Raw genomic sequence first — 18,378 nt, forward strand, 5'->3', positions numbered from 1 at the left:
CTCATAACCATCAGATTTGCATACTGGAAAATCACCTGGCTGGAGACCTCCACTTCCAAGTGGAGAATCTTAGCCGGTGCTGTCTGGCCATTACAAGTGGCGTCTTCATCCGAGGTTGCCCAAAAAATCTCCCAGCTTTGGCAGACTGCGCAGATAGAATTATTTTCCACTCAGGAGAATGCCGACTGGTCGAAAATCTGTGCCCTTCAGTATCTGATGCAGGCAGCATTTGCCACTCTTTTTGCTTGAAGAACTTTCTGCTTCTCTACATGTTCCCTCCGATACTCTTGATTCCGCGGATCTTGAGGAAGATTTGCCTCAACTGGACCAAAGCAATCCTAATTACCCAGTACTGGACATGAAGGGTATGGTGTGCAGGCCTCATTTACCTCTCCCTGTGCCCTCCGTTCTGCTCCCACACAGGGTAGACCTCCTTTAGCAGTCACAGGGGCAGATTTGAGTGTCTATTCTTGTAGAAGGCCGATTTTGTTAAATGCTGTGCAAACAAATCCATAGATCCTCTTTTAGATTCATCTGTCTGACATTCTTCTTTTTGCCTTTTCCCTGGCCCAGCAGGGCTGTACATTTGCTACTATTAAAAGTTATTTGTCAGCCTTATTGGCTTCTTAAACCTCCCTGATAAATCACTCTTCAAATCTCCTATTGTTCTAAGATTCCACAATGGACTGGAAAACAAGCACCCATTTGCTCCCTTTATTATGCCACAATGGGATCTCAATTTGGTTCTTACTTACCCAATGTGTTCACCATTTGAACCTTTGTGCAGTTGTCCTTTATGTTTATGGACATTAAAAAAAGTCTTACTAATTGCTATCACTTTAGCTAGGGGAATATGCGCTTTACAAGCCTTAAATGTAAAATCTCCTTTCACCTCCTTCTTCCCGTACAAGCTAGTGTTGAGAAGCAGAGCTGCCTTCTTGATTAAAGTGGTTGCCCCTTTTGGAAATCCATTACTCTTTCCACCTTCTATCCTCCTCCACATCCTACTAAAGTGCAGGAAAGACTCCATCACACAAGAGAGCTGTCAACTTCTGCCTGCATGGGACACGCGAGTTCAGACTGGATTGTCAACTTGTTGCAGTATATGTTGGAAAGATAAACGGTAAGGCACTCCAGAAACTAACTCTTTTAAGATGAATAATTCCGTGCATCAAGATCTGCTATTCCACGGCTTACAAGGATCCTCCAGAAAGTATTCAAGGTCATTCTATCAGGACAAAGCCCTCTACATCAGCACTGTTGAGAGGAGTACCATTGGCAGATATTTGCAAAGCGGTTTCTTGGTCATCCCTTTAAATTTTGAAGTGAGGAGGAATGGTTACTTCACAGTTTTCCGTGACTTGTTGGTATCAGTCATGCGCCAGTCTCCTGATGTTGGACTGCTTTGCGAAATGTATTCAAAACCTGAGGAATCTGTAGGAAGACTTATCTATCAGAAGAACAAGTTACCTACCTTTGCTGACACTTTTTCTGGTGGATACTATGTAGATTCTGCAGATTCCTCACTGACCCACCAACTTCCCTGTTACATGGCTGTATATGCTAATAGGACTGTTACGTATTTGTCATATTATTGAAAACTGCACCATTCTATGTAAAATGTTGGTTTTATTCGCTCGCATCAAAGGCACATTAAATATGGATGGAAACTGATGTCTGCAGGCTGACAGGGGGGTTTATGCCTCTGTGACATCTCAAAGTACCACTTGCAGTCGGTGCCCTGTAGCGGCATTGGAGATCTATTGAAAAGTAACTTGTTGATCGCTATGAAAAAGTCTGCATTGATCGTAGTTTGTGATCAGGTTACAGCTTCTGTGCTGTATTTGCAGCCACATCTGCTGCACAGTTCCCTTTAGCGCATGTTCCTTCACTTTTATGAGCCATTGTGTGCTGTACAAGGACTAAAGGAAGTTTGTCCTCTCGAACATGTGACTTTCCCCAAAGGTGTTTGCTTTTTATTTAAATGTGGGGGCTGGGGATATGGAAATTTCCACAAGTTAATTTTTTTTATCCATGGGTGGAGGAACATACCATTGTCTCTCTGTAATTGGGTTGATGTTGCCTGATTGTGGTTTGGTAAATAATTCACACTGGTCACACTGACACAGAGTTACCACAGTTGAAAATTCAGTGAAATGAAAAATAGTTTTCATTATCCTCCATGCTACATTTATAATGAAAAATGCTGTTTAAGCAGAAGTGATTGGAAGGGCTTTTTAATGAGATGGTTAATTTGCTCATGTTATAAATACAGTGTTAAAATTTGTATTTTTCCCTCCAGCATGCTGATTTTCTTCTCGCCCTTCAAATGAATGAAGAGCAGTATCAGAAGGTAAGCCTCTGGCCATACTTGACTTATTGAAAATGGCCTCCTCTGGCTAATTAATTCTGGCGATGGCCAACCGATGTATGTATGCAGAGAGACAAAACATGAAAAGTTCCTCCAAACCTTAAGTGATTGTGGATGACTTTACTTGCAACTAGTAAAGTATAGATGCCCCTGTCATTCTAATAGAATGCCATTCGAAATCAATCTTGCTCCTAGGTCTTCCTTTAAATGTGTAGCTGCTCCCAATGCGGTTGATTTTAAACTTTCTTTAGAAAGACTTATCTTATTATTTGAAGTAAATGCTTTAGCAATCTATAAAAACAGGCTGGAATGGCCAATTCAATTTACTTATTTTTTTTCTTGTTTTGAGAGGTCTCTATACAACTCTTTAAGAATCTGAGAATTGGAAAAGTGTTCCTACAACATTTGATGTGACACAATTGTTTCAGACTTTGCAGAAACTCAATAGTTGTACACAGTCACACATACCTACATGTACCTAAACACGCACTCACCACAAACATATTGACAAACAGGCACCCTTCACACACAGGTGGTCACACAAATTCACACAGTTTACCCACAGACATGTACCAAAACAACCCACCCACATTTCACATTATAATCTCTAAATAGAGAATGGTTGCTTAAATATAGTCCTTCTGGGGAGTCACAGTTGAAATCACAAGCACTTACTATTGCCTTTCTTTAGAAAGGTAGTCTATTCCTATTTGAAGTAAAAATGAGTTAGTCTGTAAAAACCGGGTTTATTGGCCACTCCCATTTATTTACCGTATTTAAAATTATATAAATGTTACTAAAGATCTGGGTAACAAGGAAAATAACTTTTACGAATATTTTTTTAAAGGTGAAGCAGAAAACAATGAGGCAATGCGGCCATATAGACTGCAGCCATGTAAGCCTGAAAACTGGCACTGCGGCTCGAAGAGCTCCCAGCCCTCCAGTATCTGATTATGCTCTTTGTCAGTGGCGTTCGTTTTTCCATCTCCTGGTTACAGGATCCTGGAGCACTGAGCTTGGCCTTATTTGGCATTGTTTCTCTTGGAAATCTTTCCAAACCTTCTGTAAGCTATTTTAGCCTATGTCCTTTATGATTTAGAGTACTTTTATGTAATTATTTGCAAGAAAATATTTTTCTTTCTTCAACAAAAAATTTATTATTTTTGTGAAGTGCCCTTATGTAGCAGAGAAATGGCAAAAACAGATCCCCATGATCTGCTTAGTTGTTGCCAAATGGACTTTCATATTCCTGACAAGTGTAACTATAGCAGGACCTTTTCTAGGTGCACCCTGAAGGATAGAGAAAAGATTTGCCTTCATAGGCAAGAACAGTGCAGACTGCAGTACCTAGAATATACCGAGAGATCAAAGGAGCAAGGAAAAGGCAATCTATCTACCAGTGCTTCTATTAACACCTCTGAGGTCACCTTCAGTGAGAGATCCAAAAGGAGAACCAAAATGAAAAATTGTGCCATTCCTGGCTGACATCGAGAATCATGACATTGAGGCATAGTACAATATCAACCTGTATTGCCATTGAGGACGGTTCACCGTCAAGGAGGCTTTCAGCATCAAAAAACCCTAGGCATTCAACGGAGAGGTTTGGCTGTAACATCTAGGCACCCCGTGACGTCGATGTACACTGAATCTTTTGTTCCAATACAGTTGTCTGTAGAATACCTGTGGAAGATGAAGTTGCAGAGGTTGCCCACGATCTTAGACTCCCCAATATTCAAGGCCCTACTGACCTTTCGGACTAGCAACACTAGTACTGGAAATACCGGATTCTCCATCACAGTACCTCGGCTGACTTTAACAACACCTTCTTTTAACATCTTCTCTTTCTCTAACACCTTTCTTCTGTCTCTACCACCTTCTCCTCCATCTCAAACTACTACTCTTGCAGAGTCTTCTCCTCTTATACCTCCAACTCCAGGCATTCAACCTCCATTGTCACCCAAAGGGGTTTAGCATTTTCAAGAACTCAGTTGACACCGGACACTGTTATGCGAAGGAGGCCCACAACATCACAATCTCATTCAAGAGCACAGTATAGATCACGGTGAAGGTCATGTATAGATTTGGATGAAGTATGTCATCATTCCCTCTGTTTCAGGCACTCCAAGATCCACTTTGTTCAGACAATATTCTAGACGTCCACCGAGAGATACTTGAATTAATGAAGTAACACTTGTAAAGCGCTCTACTTCCCAAAGGTGTCTAGGTGCTACACTCCAAGTAAGAGAGTAGAAGGGGGCTCTTCTCCTTCCTTATGCCCTTCATCTAGATCTAGGATCCGAAAGTATTCTCCATATTGATTTCCTCTCATCCTTTCAGAATCTCAGTTGCTGCTGACATTAGTATGTTTCAGGAGGTTATGATTAGAAGTGCAAATAAGCTGCAGATCTCTATTTCAGCTACTACAACTTCTACCCCTGTGATGTTTGAGACCCTTACTAAAGGAACTTTTATTTGATTTTATTTGTATTGCAGATTTTAACATAAAATAGGCACATGAGAAGAATACCACTGATAAGTACCAATAATTTAAGTGAAAAACAATGCAGTTAAAGAAAAAAGCATACTTGAAGCATACTTGAAGTTCATCACACCAAAACCTGAATTCAAATCGTATAACGATATACAGTACCATCAAACCATAAATTGCGTACAGTGCAGGAGAAAATACCAATAATTATTCTCCTTGGTGACTACCGCCCCCCTCCTGTAAACTTCTTGGCCATATACAATGCAAACAGTAAAGTATGTAAGTGTGACCCTCTTTATGACCTATTATTATTTCGAATTCCATCCTACCCAGCTGTAAAAACACATTTGGGGGGGGGGGGGGGAATACTATGTGCGCTGGTATTCCATTTTACCAATAGTTGAGTCCTAAAAGTAAAACATCAATCCGACCAAGTCCTATGTCAATAGAAAACACCTTGTACTAGACATAAAACATGACATGAAAGGAGATTTAAATCAAAGAAAAGGAATGGCTATAAATTTTACTCCTTATTTCAAAGAGGGGGAGGCAGTCCCCACCAGCCTGGAAAAAGTGGGGTACCATGCCAAACAAAATAATATAATACAAATAAAAAATAATATAATTTTTTACGGGTTTTCCCCATGTTCTTCCCCGTTTCAGAACACTTCAAGCAATCAATACCAAGCAGCACCAGAAACAAGATAAGGGGATAATACCACCCAACAGGTTTCCTCATAGTCAGTTGACATGAGGCCCAATCTTTCCAGATTACTCTGACGCCCAGTTGGCCAGTGACCCAGTTCAAAATGTTGCCCGGGCCTATTTCCCCTTCTTCCTAGCCTTCTTGCCTATCCATAAATAGAGATATCAATAGATTATACATCACTAGCAAGCGTGCAATCCATTTGTGAAAGGTCAGTGGGGTGCGATCAGGCCAGGCTGATGCAGTGCACAGACGGACCATGGCCATAGCTACAAATGTAAACAACTGAGAAGGCCCAGGAACTATTTCGCTAGGTACCTCCAACAAGATAAGCTGGGGGGTTAAGGTGATGTTGACTTTTAACCTAGTGTCAAAAAATATAGTAATTTCACTTCTACAGATCGGCTACAAAACGTATGCATCCGGTCTGCCCATGGGTATTGACAGAGTGGATAGCAAATACCCGCTAATAGCCACTCACCTCCCCAACTTGGTGATTTTCGAGGCCTGTAAAATAGAGCGAAAATGGTTTTATAATGTGCCTGCGAGCAATAGAGTTTGAGCAAGCTAGAAGGATTCTAAAAAGTAGCAGTCTGAGGACCGCAGTTTCTTTTGCCGATTTTCCGATTGCCTCTCAAACATCTTGCAAGAGGGAGTTTAGTGATTTGATTAATTGTGCACTGCGAGCCCCCCACTAATAACTACACCAATTCTACTTTTGCAAAACCCTGTGGTTTCACTTACTCTAGGGGCAATTTAACTTACGATCAAACAGTGATCCTATATTCTAATGGATACATCTACCTGTGGATTCCTCACCTTTTGAATACCCCTTGCAACTGCATTCTGTGCAAATTCTTTTCCTAGCTCTCCCAGGTCAACGAGTGTGAGAAGTTGGCCTGATATATGATGTCACTAATTCTAGTGTACACCTTGTATCAGTCCAAACAACCCTTATGGTGATTGGTTGTAAAGTCAACCTTATAGACCATCTATCCTAGTGGATGCATGGACAAGAGCAGTCTTAGGCTAAGCTCTGTATGGCATGTGAAGCCAGCTGTTATACCATATGTAATCCCTTGAATACCAAATGAAAGGACACCACAACAGATGTATATAAAAATAGAATGTATTTATTCTAGTCAAACCCTCAGCACTCTTTATGAGATTCGAGGTAAGTACAACACAGTCTTATTTAAGCATACATTAAGTCACACAGGTAAGTAATACAGTTAGGCCCTAGGGGCCACGCAAACCATATACTAAGTAAGTGGTATAAGAACCACTGTCACGAACACAGGATAGGCCTAGGCCTAGGCCTAGGGAATCGCTGGGGCTACACTATACTATCAAAGGTTAGGAAGTGGGAGGCCCACGGGATTCAGGTGCAGAGTGGAAACACTCACGCGTAATGCGTAAAAGTCGATAGAAATAGTAGTTATTAGAAATTAACAGTTTTAGGACACTTCTGGAATAGCTAGGAGTTCGAGACTAGGAAACTAGACCCTAGGATAGTCAATACCCTTGTGAGCACCGGAGTACTCAAGTTACCTAGCCCACGGGCTGCGGGTGCATAGGTGTGAACTTGCGTCGGGTTTCGTCGTTGACTCCTATGGATGCCTGAAGGAAAGTTGCTGACAGGCAGTCAGTGAAGAGTGTCCGGTGGATCCCAAGGATGGAATCAAGAAGGAAGGATACCTGCAAGCAGAAGGGACAGAGTCTAGGTCACCAGCCAGGAGTCGGGAAGGAACCAGGAAGGAACCAGGAAGGAACCAGGCGATGTCGTGCAGATGCAGGTGAAGAGGTGAAGCTTGTCGCAGCAGCCACGGGTACCAGGAGACATCGAGGACGACCAGGACCAGGTGTCGAGCTGTCCCACGAAGGCTCTTGCTGTCGGCGGCGTCTATGTCGAGTTAGGACCCAACAAGCCTTGGCAAGCGGAACCCACGCAGAATGGAGGACTTGCTTCTGGTGCAGACCAGGAAGGTCTGGGGTGCTTCTCTTTCACAGAGGAGCGAGTGCCAGTCTGGAGGAGCCGGACCAGCAAGGTGAAATCAAAGGTTCGTCGTCGCAGAGGTCACTAGCCAACGGGCCAGCAACCGGACAACACGTCGAGCAACTCAGGTGCAGAAGGGCCCCACGCAGAACACGTGAAGTGTGTAGAGCTGATCTTCTTTGCAGATGGTGCTCGGGATGGGGGCTTCTCAATTCCCCAAGCACAGCCTCGAGGAAGCCTCAGAAGTTGCGCTAGTCAGTTACTAGCCACTTATTCCAAGTCGCCGGTCCCACGTCTCTCGTCGCCTCCACGGGTCTCAGCTTCGCTGTAGAGGTGGATCTGGTTCAGAGGTGTCTGGAAGTCTCGGCGCTGGTCAGTCAGTGCAGTCGTCCCTCGTAGGATCAGTCGCAAAGCAAGCAGCGGTTGCTGGATGGTGCCTGGTTGCCCAGGGTGGTCACTCCTTGGCCACAAGGGAGATTCTTCAGTTTTCTTCCTGAGGTCAAATGTCGAAGGTCCAGAGTTTCTGTTCAAGTTGCAGATTCAGGATAATCTAATTTCTGCAGGGCTCAGCTACCTACTGATATACTGGGCTAGTGGGCTGGGCTACCTGCAAGGTCCCTCCTATGGGTAGGACCAGGAAGGGGAGAGTTACACCCCCTTTCCTTTGTCCAGTTTCGCGCCAGAGCTGGGGCTGGAGTGCCCCAACGTCGGTTTGAAGTGGACTATGCATGGGACACCTTGTGTGCCCCAGGCAGTGTCTAGTTTCTTTCATCCCTCCCTGCCCCAATACACAAAGTCCTGTCTGGGGTGGTGCTCGCACCTCCCAAGGCAGGAAACCTATTGTCCAAGCCTCCCTCGCTGGAAGGACTCCCAGCAGCAGGAGGTCAGACTTGTGTCTGTGGCAGCAGCATCCATTTTGTGATGCTGAGGCTCTGGTTAATTTTAACCGGGTAAGTAGGTTTCAACATGTCTTCTCCCTCTAGAAGGGAGGACTAATATCCTCATTGCCAGAAATGGTATGGGGGTATTATTCCAAAGTGTTAGACACCTTACACGACATGTTTTGATAAAGCCAAACCATAGTTACCATAACCGTTTAAGATTATAAGGTACTTTAAGAGTATATGGTAGGCTATATCATAGAACAGCTATAAGGACATGGTTCCGAAAGCTGCAGACAGGCTCAGCTCATGCTAGAGCACCATCCCACATGTTACCACACACTCTGCCTCCAGGATTGTTAAGGCTTGCCATAGGAGTGGCTGCTAGGTACACATTTGTCTATATATAAGGTAGGTATAGGAATACTACACCTAAGCAAGGGGTGATTACACGACCTTGCCCCAGCTGAGTGATCAGCCAGTTGTGTCATAATGGAAGGCCAGCCAGGGGTGGCATAATACATGCTGCAGCCCCTGGTAGGCCTAGGGTACACCTATGCCCTGGGTACCTAAGGTACACTATACAGGGGCCAATAAGGTGATCCTTACCAATTGGGTTATGCACCTAAAGTACATAGTATGAATTTAGAAAGAGAACAGCTGGGCTGTGGGTCTGATTGGCAGGCCCACAGCCACATCGAAGTTGAAAACCAGTGAAGCAAAAGCAAAAAGTGGGGGTGAACATAGAAAGCAGACCCTACTCTCCTACACCGAGGACGTCATAATAGCACGGCTCCGCTCGTGACTCTGTATGATGTCATAGGAGCCATAAGAAGACCTAGTCGGCGTGCTGACGTCAGTTCCCTTTTTTCCGCACCGAAGGCGCGTAACGTTTTTTTCTAGGGACTCCATTTTCTTAGTGATTACTTTGTTTCTCCGAGTATTTTGAGAAATGGCTACTTCTAAGAAGTCTGGATTCAAGCCCTGCAGGGAGTGTGCCAGTCATATGTCAATGACTGATCCCCACGATGATTGCCTTTGGTGTTTGTTTTCCGACCACGACGTCGAAGGGTGTTTGTGCTGCAGGAAAATTAATCCTAAGGCTTTAAAAGAACGTGAGGCAAAACTCTTCATGGCTAAAGCAAAGAAGAAGAGGGGTCGAAAACGTTCAAAGTCATTGACTTCGTACACTTCAAAATCCAGGAAGCACAAGAAGTCGAAGAAGAGGCATAGTTCTCGACGTAGCTCTTCGAAGGGCAAGACTTCGAGGTCACCTTCACCAGCTCAGCGGCGTCGGGGAAAAGACTTTGTGTCTCCATCACCACCTTCTTCTCCGCAGCCGACTCCGATCCACTCACTGGCTCCAATGTCGCTGGCGTCGAGGGGCTCTTTGATTCCTAAAGGTACTGCGATGCCCAGGAGGTCTCCGACACCCAGGGAGTCTTCTCCTGTTCATATGGCTTCGCCTGTGCTGGCGCCGTCTCCACGGGCTCTGCAGCCTCCAGTTCGGCCTCAGCTGGATCCTGTTCAGGAAGGTACAGATTATTATCCTCCTTTTCTGGGCCCTGGAACAAGCCCTACGGATTTTTTTAATGCGGTTTGGCATGTTCGCCAGGGCCTCCCATCCTACCTGTGCACCTTCGGGCCCCGTGGGGCCATTGGCCTTTAATTTGGGTGTTCCCCATCAATACGCCCATGCGCCTTTTTGTGCCGACGGCTCCGACTTGGCATTTTCTGGCTCAGAGATCTTCCTCTCCAAATCCTCGAACTCCATCTGTTATCGAGTGGGCGCCCCCTAGGACTGATCGGCGCCGATGCTTGAGCCTGAAGGTCCTCCTTCGGCGCCGCGTCTGGCGCCGCCGAAGCCGATCCTGAAGCAGCGCTCCAGGAGGAATGCACAGAGACTGCTGGAAGAGGAAGAATATAGGCAAGAGCAGGAGGAGGGAGAGATTGTCGACTCTGTTGACAAATTTTTGGGCCTACAAAAGGCCAGTGGGTTGGATACTTCCCTAGAATGGGAACTCTCCTCACCAAAGGCTGGGATCTCTTAGGATGTTGCTCCTTACCATGTAGTCGTAATGAATGCTGTTGAGTTGCTAGACCTGCAGTTGTCTTCAACTGAAATTAAATCTAATATTTTAACTGAGGTACTCAATACATCTTCAGTAAGTGAGCCTCTTCTGCCCTTCAATGAGGCTTTGACCGAACCTATTTCAGAAGTTTGGCAAAGGCCCTTGACTGCTCCAGCTGTTTCCAGGTCTATGCGTGAAGGTACAGGCCAGCTCCTGGGGATCTGGCTTTTCTGTCTACTCGCCATCACCTGAAAGCTTGGGGGTCCAAGCTTCTTGCTCCAAACAGTCATCTGGTTCCTTCCCTACCATCTCAGGGATAGGAATTCTAAAAAGATGGAGCAGGCAGCTAAGAAGGTCTTTTCCTCTGCAAGTATGGCATTGAAATCTACGAACTCTACATGCTTACTTGGAAGATAAATACATGCCCTTATGGACTCTGTTAAACAGCCCCCAAACTACCTGAGGACGATCAGGTTAATTTTCTCGAAGCTCTTTCAGACTCTCAGGCGGCTGCCCATCAAGTTATCCAGTCGGGTTTGGATACTGCAGACTCAGTGGCCCGAGTAATAGGATCTTCTTTTGCAACAAGGAGACAAGCTTGGCTAAGATCGTCTGGATTTTCTCCGGATGTTCAAGCAACTCTGTTGGATTTGCCCTTTGATGGTACGAGGCTGTTTGGCACAAAGGCTGGCTCTGAGAGACTGCAATAGCTCAGGGCCTTTAAACTGTCTAGAGGGTACGGCTACAAGCGGTATCGAGGATTTGGAAGGGCGGCTTCCTTTCGTGGCCGCCAGCAACCTCAGCATTGTCAGCAGCAGAACCCTTTGTACAAGTCGTACAGGGGTAAAAATAGAGGCCGTCTTCAAGGAGCTGCTCGGCAGAAGTCCTCTGCCTCTTCTCCTCCCCCCACCTTTGGTGCCACAGGAAAACAGCTCTAGATCCCCCACCTTAGAGCACGTTGGTCCTGTAGGGGGTCGGGTGTCCCATTTTCTACAAGATTGGAAATCAATTACTTCAGACCGTTGGGTTTTGAATCTTGTAGAGAATGGGTACACCCTCCCTTTTCTAGAGTTTCCTCCTCCTTACCCTTCTCGCCAGGATTGGTGTTAAGAGGACCACTTGCTACTTTTGCAGCAGGAGGTTCTTGCATTGCTTCAGAAAGGTGCGATAGAGTTGGTTCCAGAGCAGGAAAGGAGTCAGGGGTGCTACTCACGGTATTTCCTGATATCCAAAAAGGACGGTCGGTTGAGGCCGATCCTGGACCTCAGGATTTTGAATCTTTACCTCAGGCAGGAAAAGTTAAAAATGCTGACCTTGTCTCAGGTTCTTCTCGCTCTGCAACGGGAAGACTGGATGGTGTCCATCGACTTGCAGGATGCGTATTTTCATCTTCCCATCCTGAAATCACATTGGAAGTATCTCTGGTTCATGGTAGGGCCGCAACACTACTAGTTTCCGGTCCTCCCGTTCGGTCTGACTTCCGCACCTCGAGTCTTCACGAAGGTGATAGCGGTGGTAGCGGCACATCTCAGAAGGTCAGGGGTTACTGTTTTCCCCTATCTGGATGACTGGCTGTTGAAAGTCAAGTCTTGAGTTGGTGTTGCGCCATTAGCAAGCAACAATGCAACTGTTGTTCAACTTGGGTTTCTTGATAAATGTACCCAAATCTCACCTTGTGCCTTCTCAGCACAGCCTGTTCATAGGGGCAATACTGGACACTACTGTATGTCGGGCATTCCCGCCTGCGCAGAGGATTCTCGACATTCAGGAGATGATTCCTTTGTTTCATGATGGAGCGGTTCCAGTCCTGAAGGTTCTACACCTGCTCGGTCTGTTCTCTTTCTGCATACTGTTGGTCATTCATGTGCGCTGGCACATGAGGGCACTCCATTGGTGCTTCTGCAGGCAGTTGTATTAACACAACGGAGATCTCAGAGAGGAGGTTAGAATCTCCAGAGACGTTTCAGCGGAGCTGACTTGATGGGGTGTGCGGAGCAACCTGTCTCAAGGAAAGCCCTTTCAGCCTCCTGCGCCGGTGGCCACAGTGATCACGGATGCCTCCACTCTAGGGTGGGGTGCTCATCTGGGGGATCTGGAGGTCAAAGGTCTTCGGTCTCCAGAGGTAAGGTCACTTCACATCAACTTTCTGGAATTGCGGCGATACGTTTGGCACTAAAGGCTTTCCTTCCTTCCCTTTGCGATCAGTCAACACTACCACGATGTGGTACGTCAACAAACAGGGAGCTGTAGGGTCTTATCGCTTCTGACGAGAGGCTCTGCGACTCTGGTCCTGAGCTCAGGGACATCAGATTTGTGGGTTTCCAAATCATCTAGCCGGTGTGTTGAATGTTCGTGCGTCCAGTCTCAGTCGGCGTTATTCGGCCGATCACTGTGGTAGCTTCTTCCGGAGGTGGTCCATCACATCTTCGCGATGTGGGCATCTCCTCAGTTGAACCTGTTTGCCACTCACGAACGCGCACTGTCCGTTGTTCCACAGTCTCCAGTATCCGTGGCAGGGAGCGCTGGGGGACGTGTTTCAATTGGATTGGAGCTCTCGACTCCTTTACGTGTTTCCTCCCATGCCCTCGATTCCTCGAGTTCTGAGGAAGATTCGCCAAGACAGGGCCCAAGTTATATTGATCGCTCTGGATTAGCCAAGAAGGGTGTGGTACACAGATCTACTTCACCTCTCATTGCACCCTCCGCTCCGTCTCCCTTTCAGGGCAGACCTCCTCTCGCAATCGCTGGGACAGGTTCTACACCCCCACCTCCAGAGCCTGCACCTTCATGCCAGGAGATTGAACAGGGCAACCGGAGTTTCTTCTCTCTCCCACCGGATGTGGTGGATGTCATTTTATCATCCAGAAGGCACTCAACCAAATCTGTGTATTCCTCCAGGTAGTCCAAATTTGTAAAGTGATGTGGAGAGAGGGCCATTGATCCTTTAGATCTTGTTTGTCTGACGTGCTGAGTTTCTCTTTCCTTGGCCCAGCAGGGTTGTGCTGTGGCTACAGTTAAAGGTTATTTGTCGGCTTTTGTTTGCCGGATCAGCTGTCTTTGTTCAAATCTCCTGTAGTTATGAGGTTCATTAAGGGACTTACAAATATGTTTCCTCCCACTCCTTTCATTATGCCTCAGTGGCATTTAAATCTTGTTCTTACTTTTCTAATGGGTTCTCCATTTGAGCCTCTTCATAGTTGTCCTATGAGGCTTCTCTCTTTTAAAACGGTTTTCTTGATCGCCATCACCTCGGCCAGGAGGGGTAAGTGAGCTTCAGGCTCTTAGTTTCTAAACCTCCATTCTTGACCATTCATGCAGAAAAGATGGTTCTTAGGACCAGGGCTGCTTTTCTTCCTAAGGTGGTTACTTCTTTCCATTTGGGACAGTCCATTACCTTACCTACCTTCTATCCTCCCCCTCACCCTTCCAAGGAGGAGGAGAGACTTCATCGCTTGGTCCCAAAGAGGGCGGTCAGTTTTTACCTGGACAGGACCAGGGAATTCAGGCTGGATGGTCAGCTATTCGTGGGCTACATTGGTCGGATGAAAGGAAGAGCTGTACACAAGCAAACTCTTTCCAGATGGATTATCTTGTGTATCGAGATCTGCTACGCTCTAGCCAAGAAGGACCCACCTGAAGGTATCGGAGCTCATTCTACCAGAGCCAAGTCATCTTCTTCTGCTTTGGCTAGAGGTGTTCCTGTTGTTATTTGTAAGGCAGCAACTTGGGCCTCCCTCCATACCTTTGCGTAGCATTACTGCTTGGATTTGGAGTTTAGGAGGGATGGCCATTTTGCACGTTCTGTTATGCAAGATTTTTTGGTCTAGTCAGGTGGACACCCTCCTCCGGGAGAGGTACGGCTTTGGGATTCTATTCAAAAGGTGAGGAATCAACAGGCAAATGTATCCATCAGAAGAACAAGTTACTTACCTTCGGTAATGCTTTTTCTGGTGGATACAGTACCTGGAAAATGGCTAGTGCCACAGCTCTCTTGAGGAAGTATGATAGGTCTCTATGGGATTTCAAACAAGCTTTTGCCAATAACTTTCCTACAGAACTTTTTTGACAATCTTAATGAGGCCATGATTGAGGCTAATCAAATCATTAATGCTGTTGTAGACATCATACCTTGCAGTAAGTGGTTATTGTTATGGACTAGCGCTAAGGTGATCCTCTAGGCTGAGGCCCACTGGTCTCCATTGGCAAACTCAGTAAAGAATCCTCAACCTGCCTTTCTTGGTTTGGCACTTGTTCGAATGGCATGCGGATGAGGAAATAGACCGAATGATGACTGTAATTGAAACCTTAAAGCTAGTAGCTTGGGAAAGAGAAAGGAGCTGAAGAAATACCAATCCATGGCACAAAAATGTTGCTGTTACCATTGGAGGATTCAAACCTCTATGTGGCCTCCAGGGCAACAACAGCATCAAAGGCTGCATAATCACCATCAAAGGCTTCCACTCAGGGGAAATGAAGGTCACCAGCCATCAACAGCCTCCGGCATACCATCCATTGAAACTAAAGAGTGACTCCTCACTCCCCCTCTTCTGTCATCCACTCCAGCAGAGGGAAGCATTTCAATTTTCTGGAGTGCAGTGAAAAAAGATCACAAATGGGTTCTGAATTGTGCACAAAATAGGTTTGTCTCCAATTCATTTGCCCTCCACTGGTGATAACTTCAAAAGTATTTACAACATAATCTGGAAAAACAGGAGGTCAGCGTTCTTTTACAGATTTAGACTGTGTAGAATGTTCCTCCACTCCAAAAACGATTGAGAATTTATTGCTGCTACTTTCAGGTGAAGAAGAAAGGACCCAAAAATGAGAGTTCAGACCCATTCTGATCTAAAACTTGCAAACAAATGGATACATAGAGAGAAGTTCAGGATACTACCACTCCATGCAATTATCTCACAGCTTTATCAGGCAGAATGGCTATGCTCCATTGATCTTTTGGAAGTATTCTTGCACATACACATTGTGGAAAAAGCATTGAAATTCTTGTGATTTCTGGTGAGGAATGAACATTACCAATAGAAGGTTCTCAAATTCGACCTAAACTCTACTCCAAGAACTTTCTTAAGGAGCATGGCTTTAGTTGCAGTTCATCTCAGGAGGCAGAAGATCTTCATCTATCCGCATCTGGGTGACAGGGTGATTAAACCTTCAACATCCAGCAAGCTCATCTGCATTTTCAGCCCACATTTTCTAGTCTCAAACAGGTGGGATTGCACGGCAATCGTGCATAATCAACATCTACCAGAGTACAGTCCTTATGCTATCTGGGAGCAGTACTAGATATCCGAAAGCAAAAGTGCATTGCCTTTAAGAGAGCCTATTATCTAGCCATCTGAAGTGTTGCAATCTTATGAAAATGAACCGTCTGGCATGCAAAGCAGATCTCATCTCTTCTTGGCTTAGTGGCATCCTGCATTTTCCTGGTACTGAACACCCATCCCCACATGAGGCCATTTTCCTTACGCAGCTGAGTCCCTTCTGTAGTGAAGTCATCCTCAGAAGTTTCTCTGTGGAATGCCTTTGTCGGGTCTTACCGACTTGGACAATTGTGACTAATGCCTCTCCCACCTGTTGGTCTACTCATATGAGCCAGTTGCAAATTCAGGGGCCTTAGTCTTCAAAGGAAATTTTGCTTCATATCAATCTCCTGGAACTAATGGCTGGGCACATCGACCAAAAGCTTTTCTTCCTGATTTCAAGACTGACTCCCTGTTTCTTCAGACAGACAGCACAACAGCCATACATTATCTGAACAAGCAATGGGGAATGAGATCCAGAGTGCTGCCTCAGGAAGTTCAAGCCATCTGGAAGTGATTAATAGCCAGAAACCGGAATATCACAACTATTCATCTGCCAGGAATCCAAAAATCTCAAGGAGATTCCATGAGCAGATAACTTCAGGAGAAGCTCACTAGATTTCTAAACTATTCCATGTTACACTACATCTTCTGCAACAGGGGTTTCTGTCAATTAGATCTCATTGCAAGTGCTTTCAGATTCTACCAACCAGGGCCAAAAAGGAAGGCCCTGTGGATAAACTGGTCTGTTACTTTTCTCTACTTTTTTCCTATTGCCACTGTTACCAGCAGTTATCATCAAGCTAAACTACTCAAGGGCTATGACTATTCTGATGGCATCGAAGTGGCTTCTACACCACTAGTTCAGACCTCGTTCAACTGTCCGAATGTCCATACAGGAAGATGGAATGCAGACAATCTCCTTCAGAAGTTCGGGAGCCAGATTCTCTATCCCAACCTACCATCTTTTATATTGGCTGCCTGTCTTCTACACTCAGGCAATATGGTCACTTTATTCTCCTGAATTAGTGTAATTGCATTCTAAAAGAAAGCAAGCTACTATCCACAAGAGCATTGTACTTCTTTGAATGAAGGAGATTTTGTAGCTTGCGCACGAAAAATAACTTATCTGCTGACCTATCAAGATGAAGCACTGTTGCCATATTCTCTTTATTTGGCTAGTTCAGGCTTACAATTCCTGTCAATTAAAGTTCATTTGACAGCTATTATTGTCTCTGGGAAATGTCCTTCACAAACCTTTTTTTATTTTAATAAATCACAGTTGTTAAGGACGTCCGTGAGGGCTATTAAAGCTCTTTACCTGATGAGCAGACTGTCTCACCCTTGGGAATTCATAGTTATTGACTCACTGCTCAACGGCCCTCCTTTTGAGCCAATTCATGAAGCTCCCTGCAGTGTTTTTCAGGAAAAGCTGCTTTCCTTATAGGTATAACATCTGCACGGAGGCATGGTGAGATTCCGGCATTGTGCTCCCAAAAACTCACTATGTTGCATTAGAACAAAGTAGTTTTACACATGCACTCAAAGTTTCTCCCCAAGGTGATCTTGGATTCCACATAAACTAAACTATTAATTTACCTACTTTCTTTCAGAATTCTACTCCCCAGCGTATACATCTTTACATACATTAAATTAGAGGAGAGTTCTTACATTTTGTCTGGACAATACAAGAGATAGGAAGAAATCTAAAAAATATTCGCTGAGTAAATCTCTCCTGGCCAGCTGTTTTGCATGACCACCTCCCCTCCATAATGAAGTTTGTTGTGTGAGTTTGGAGTTCCAACCAGAGTGTCGTAATGTGGCACGCCAGCTAAGAAAGATCATTCGGGTCATGTCTGGTATTCTGGTGCCGTAAAGCATTCCCAGTACGACCTCAAACATCAGCAAGGTCAGTTCCACCCTATAAGCTCGGTCTGACCTTCCCTTATTAAGCCAGTCAGTTACAACCATGACCTCAGTTGCTAAGTAGGAGAGGCGTAAATTAACCATGCCCAAACCGCCATCATATGGTGCCCGTTGACAGCTCGCAAGAGCCAGTCGCGGCCTGGGCTTGTGCCATAGATAGGAGCCACTGTCTGTGTATAAACCGCAGGAAATTTTGAAAAAGATATAAAAAGAGTTTAGTATCATTTTTTAGAGAGCAATCCTCCCAATAACGTTGAGCGGGGAGGGTTTGCCACAGTTTCAGGTCTGTATTCACCTTTCAGCTTATTAATATTTCGTGTCCGCTCCGGTTGGATTGTAGCGTGGATGCCCAGGTATCAGAAGGTCAAATGCAGCACTGGTATGGTGGTCTGCCACTTGACACATTCTCGGGAGGGATGAAACAGAACTTTGCATGATTAACCTGTAGACTGGAGGCCTCTGCATAGAGCTGAAGGAGACAAGGGTAGCGTGGGCTAGTCTCCTCGTGTTTGGAGAGGAATAGGAAGACATCGTCGGCATGCAGTGCGATGCGGTAATCAAATGCCAACCATGCGGAATGGATCATGTAGGAAAGAGCTGTTTTTGTATAGTCACCCCTCCAC

At 45.4% G+C, this 18,378-nt stretch overlaps 1 protein-coding gene across 2 annotated transcripts in view; it reads left to right on the plus strand.

The window, feature by feature from the left end:
• RNF216 (ring finger protein 216) overlaps positions 1-18,378 on the plus strand; it is an 883,004-nt gene that overhangs the window by 389,236 nt on the left and 475,390 nt on the right. For both annotated transcript variants that reach the window (XM_085629139.1, XM_085629141.1), the window contains one exon: positions 2,303-2,353. In XM_085629139.1, coding sequence (XP_085485265.1) covers positions 2,303-2,353 — 51 coding nt within the window. The remainder of the gene's footprint in view (positions 1-2,302; positions 2,354-18,378) is intronic.

Source organism: Triturus cristatus, chromosome 10 (assembly GCF_964204655.1).
Source record: "Triturus cristatus chromosome 10, aTriCri1.1, whole genome shotgun sequence".
NCBI lineage: Eukaryota > Metazoa > Chordata > Amphibia > Caudata > Salamandridae > Triturus > Triturus cristatus.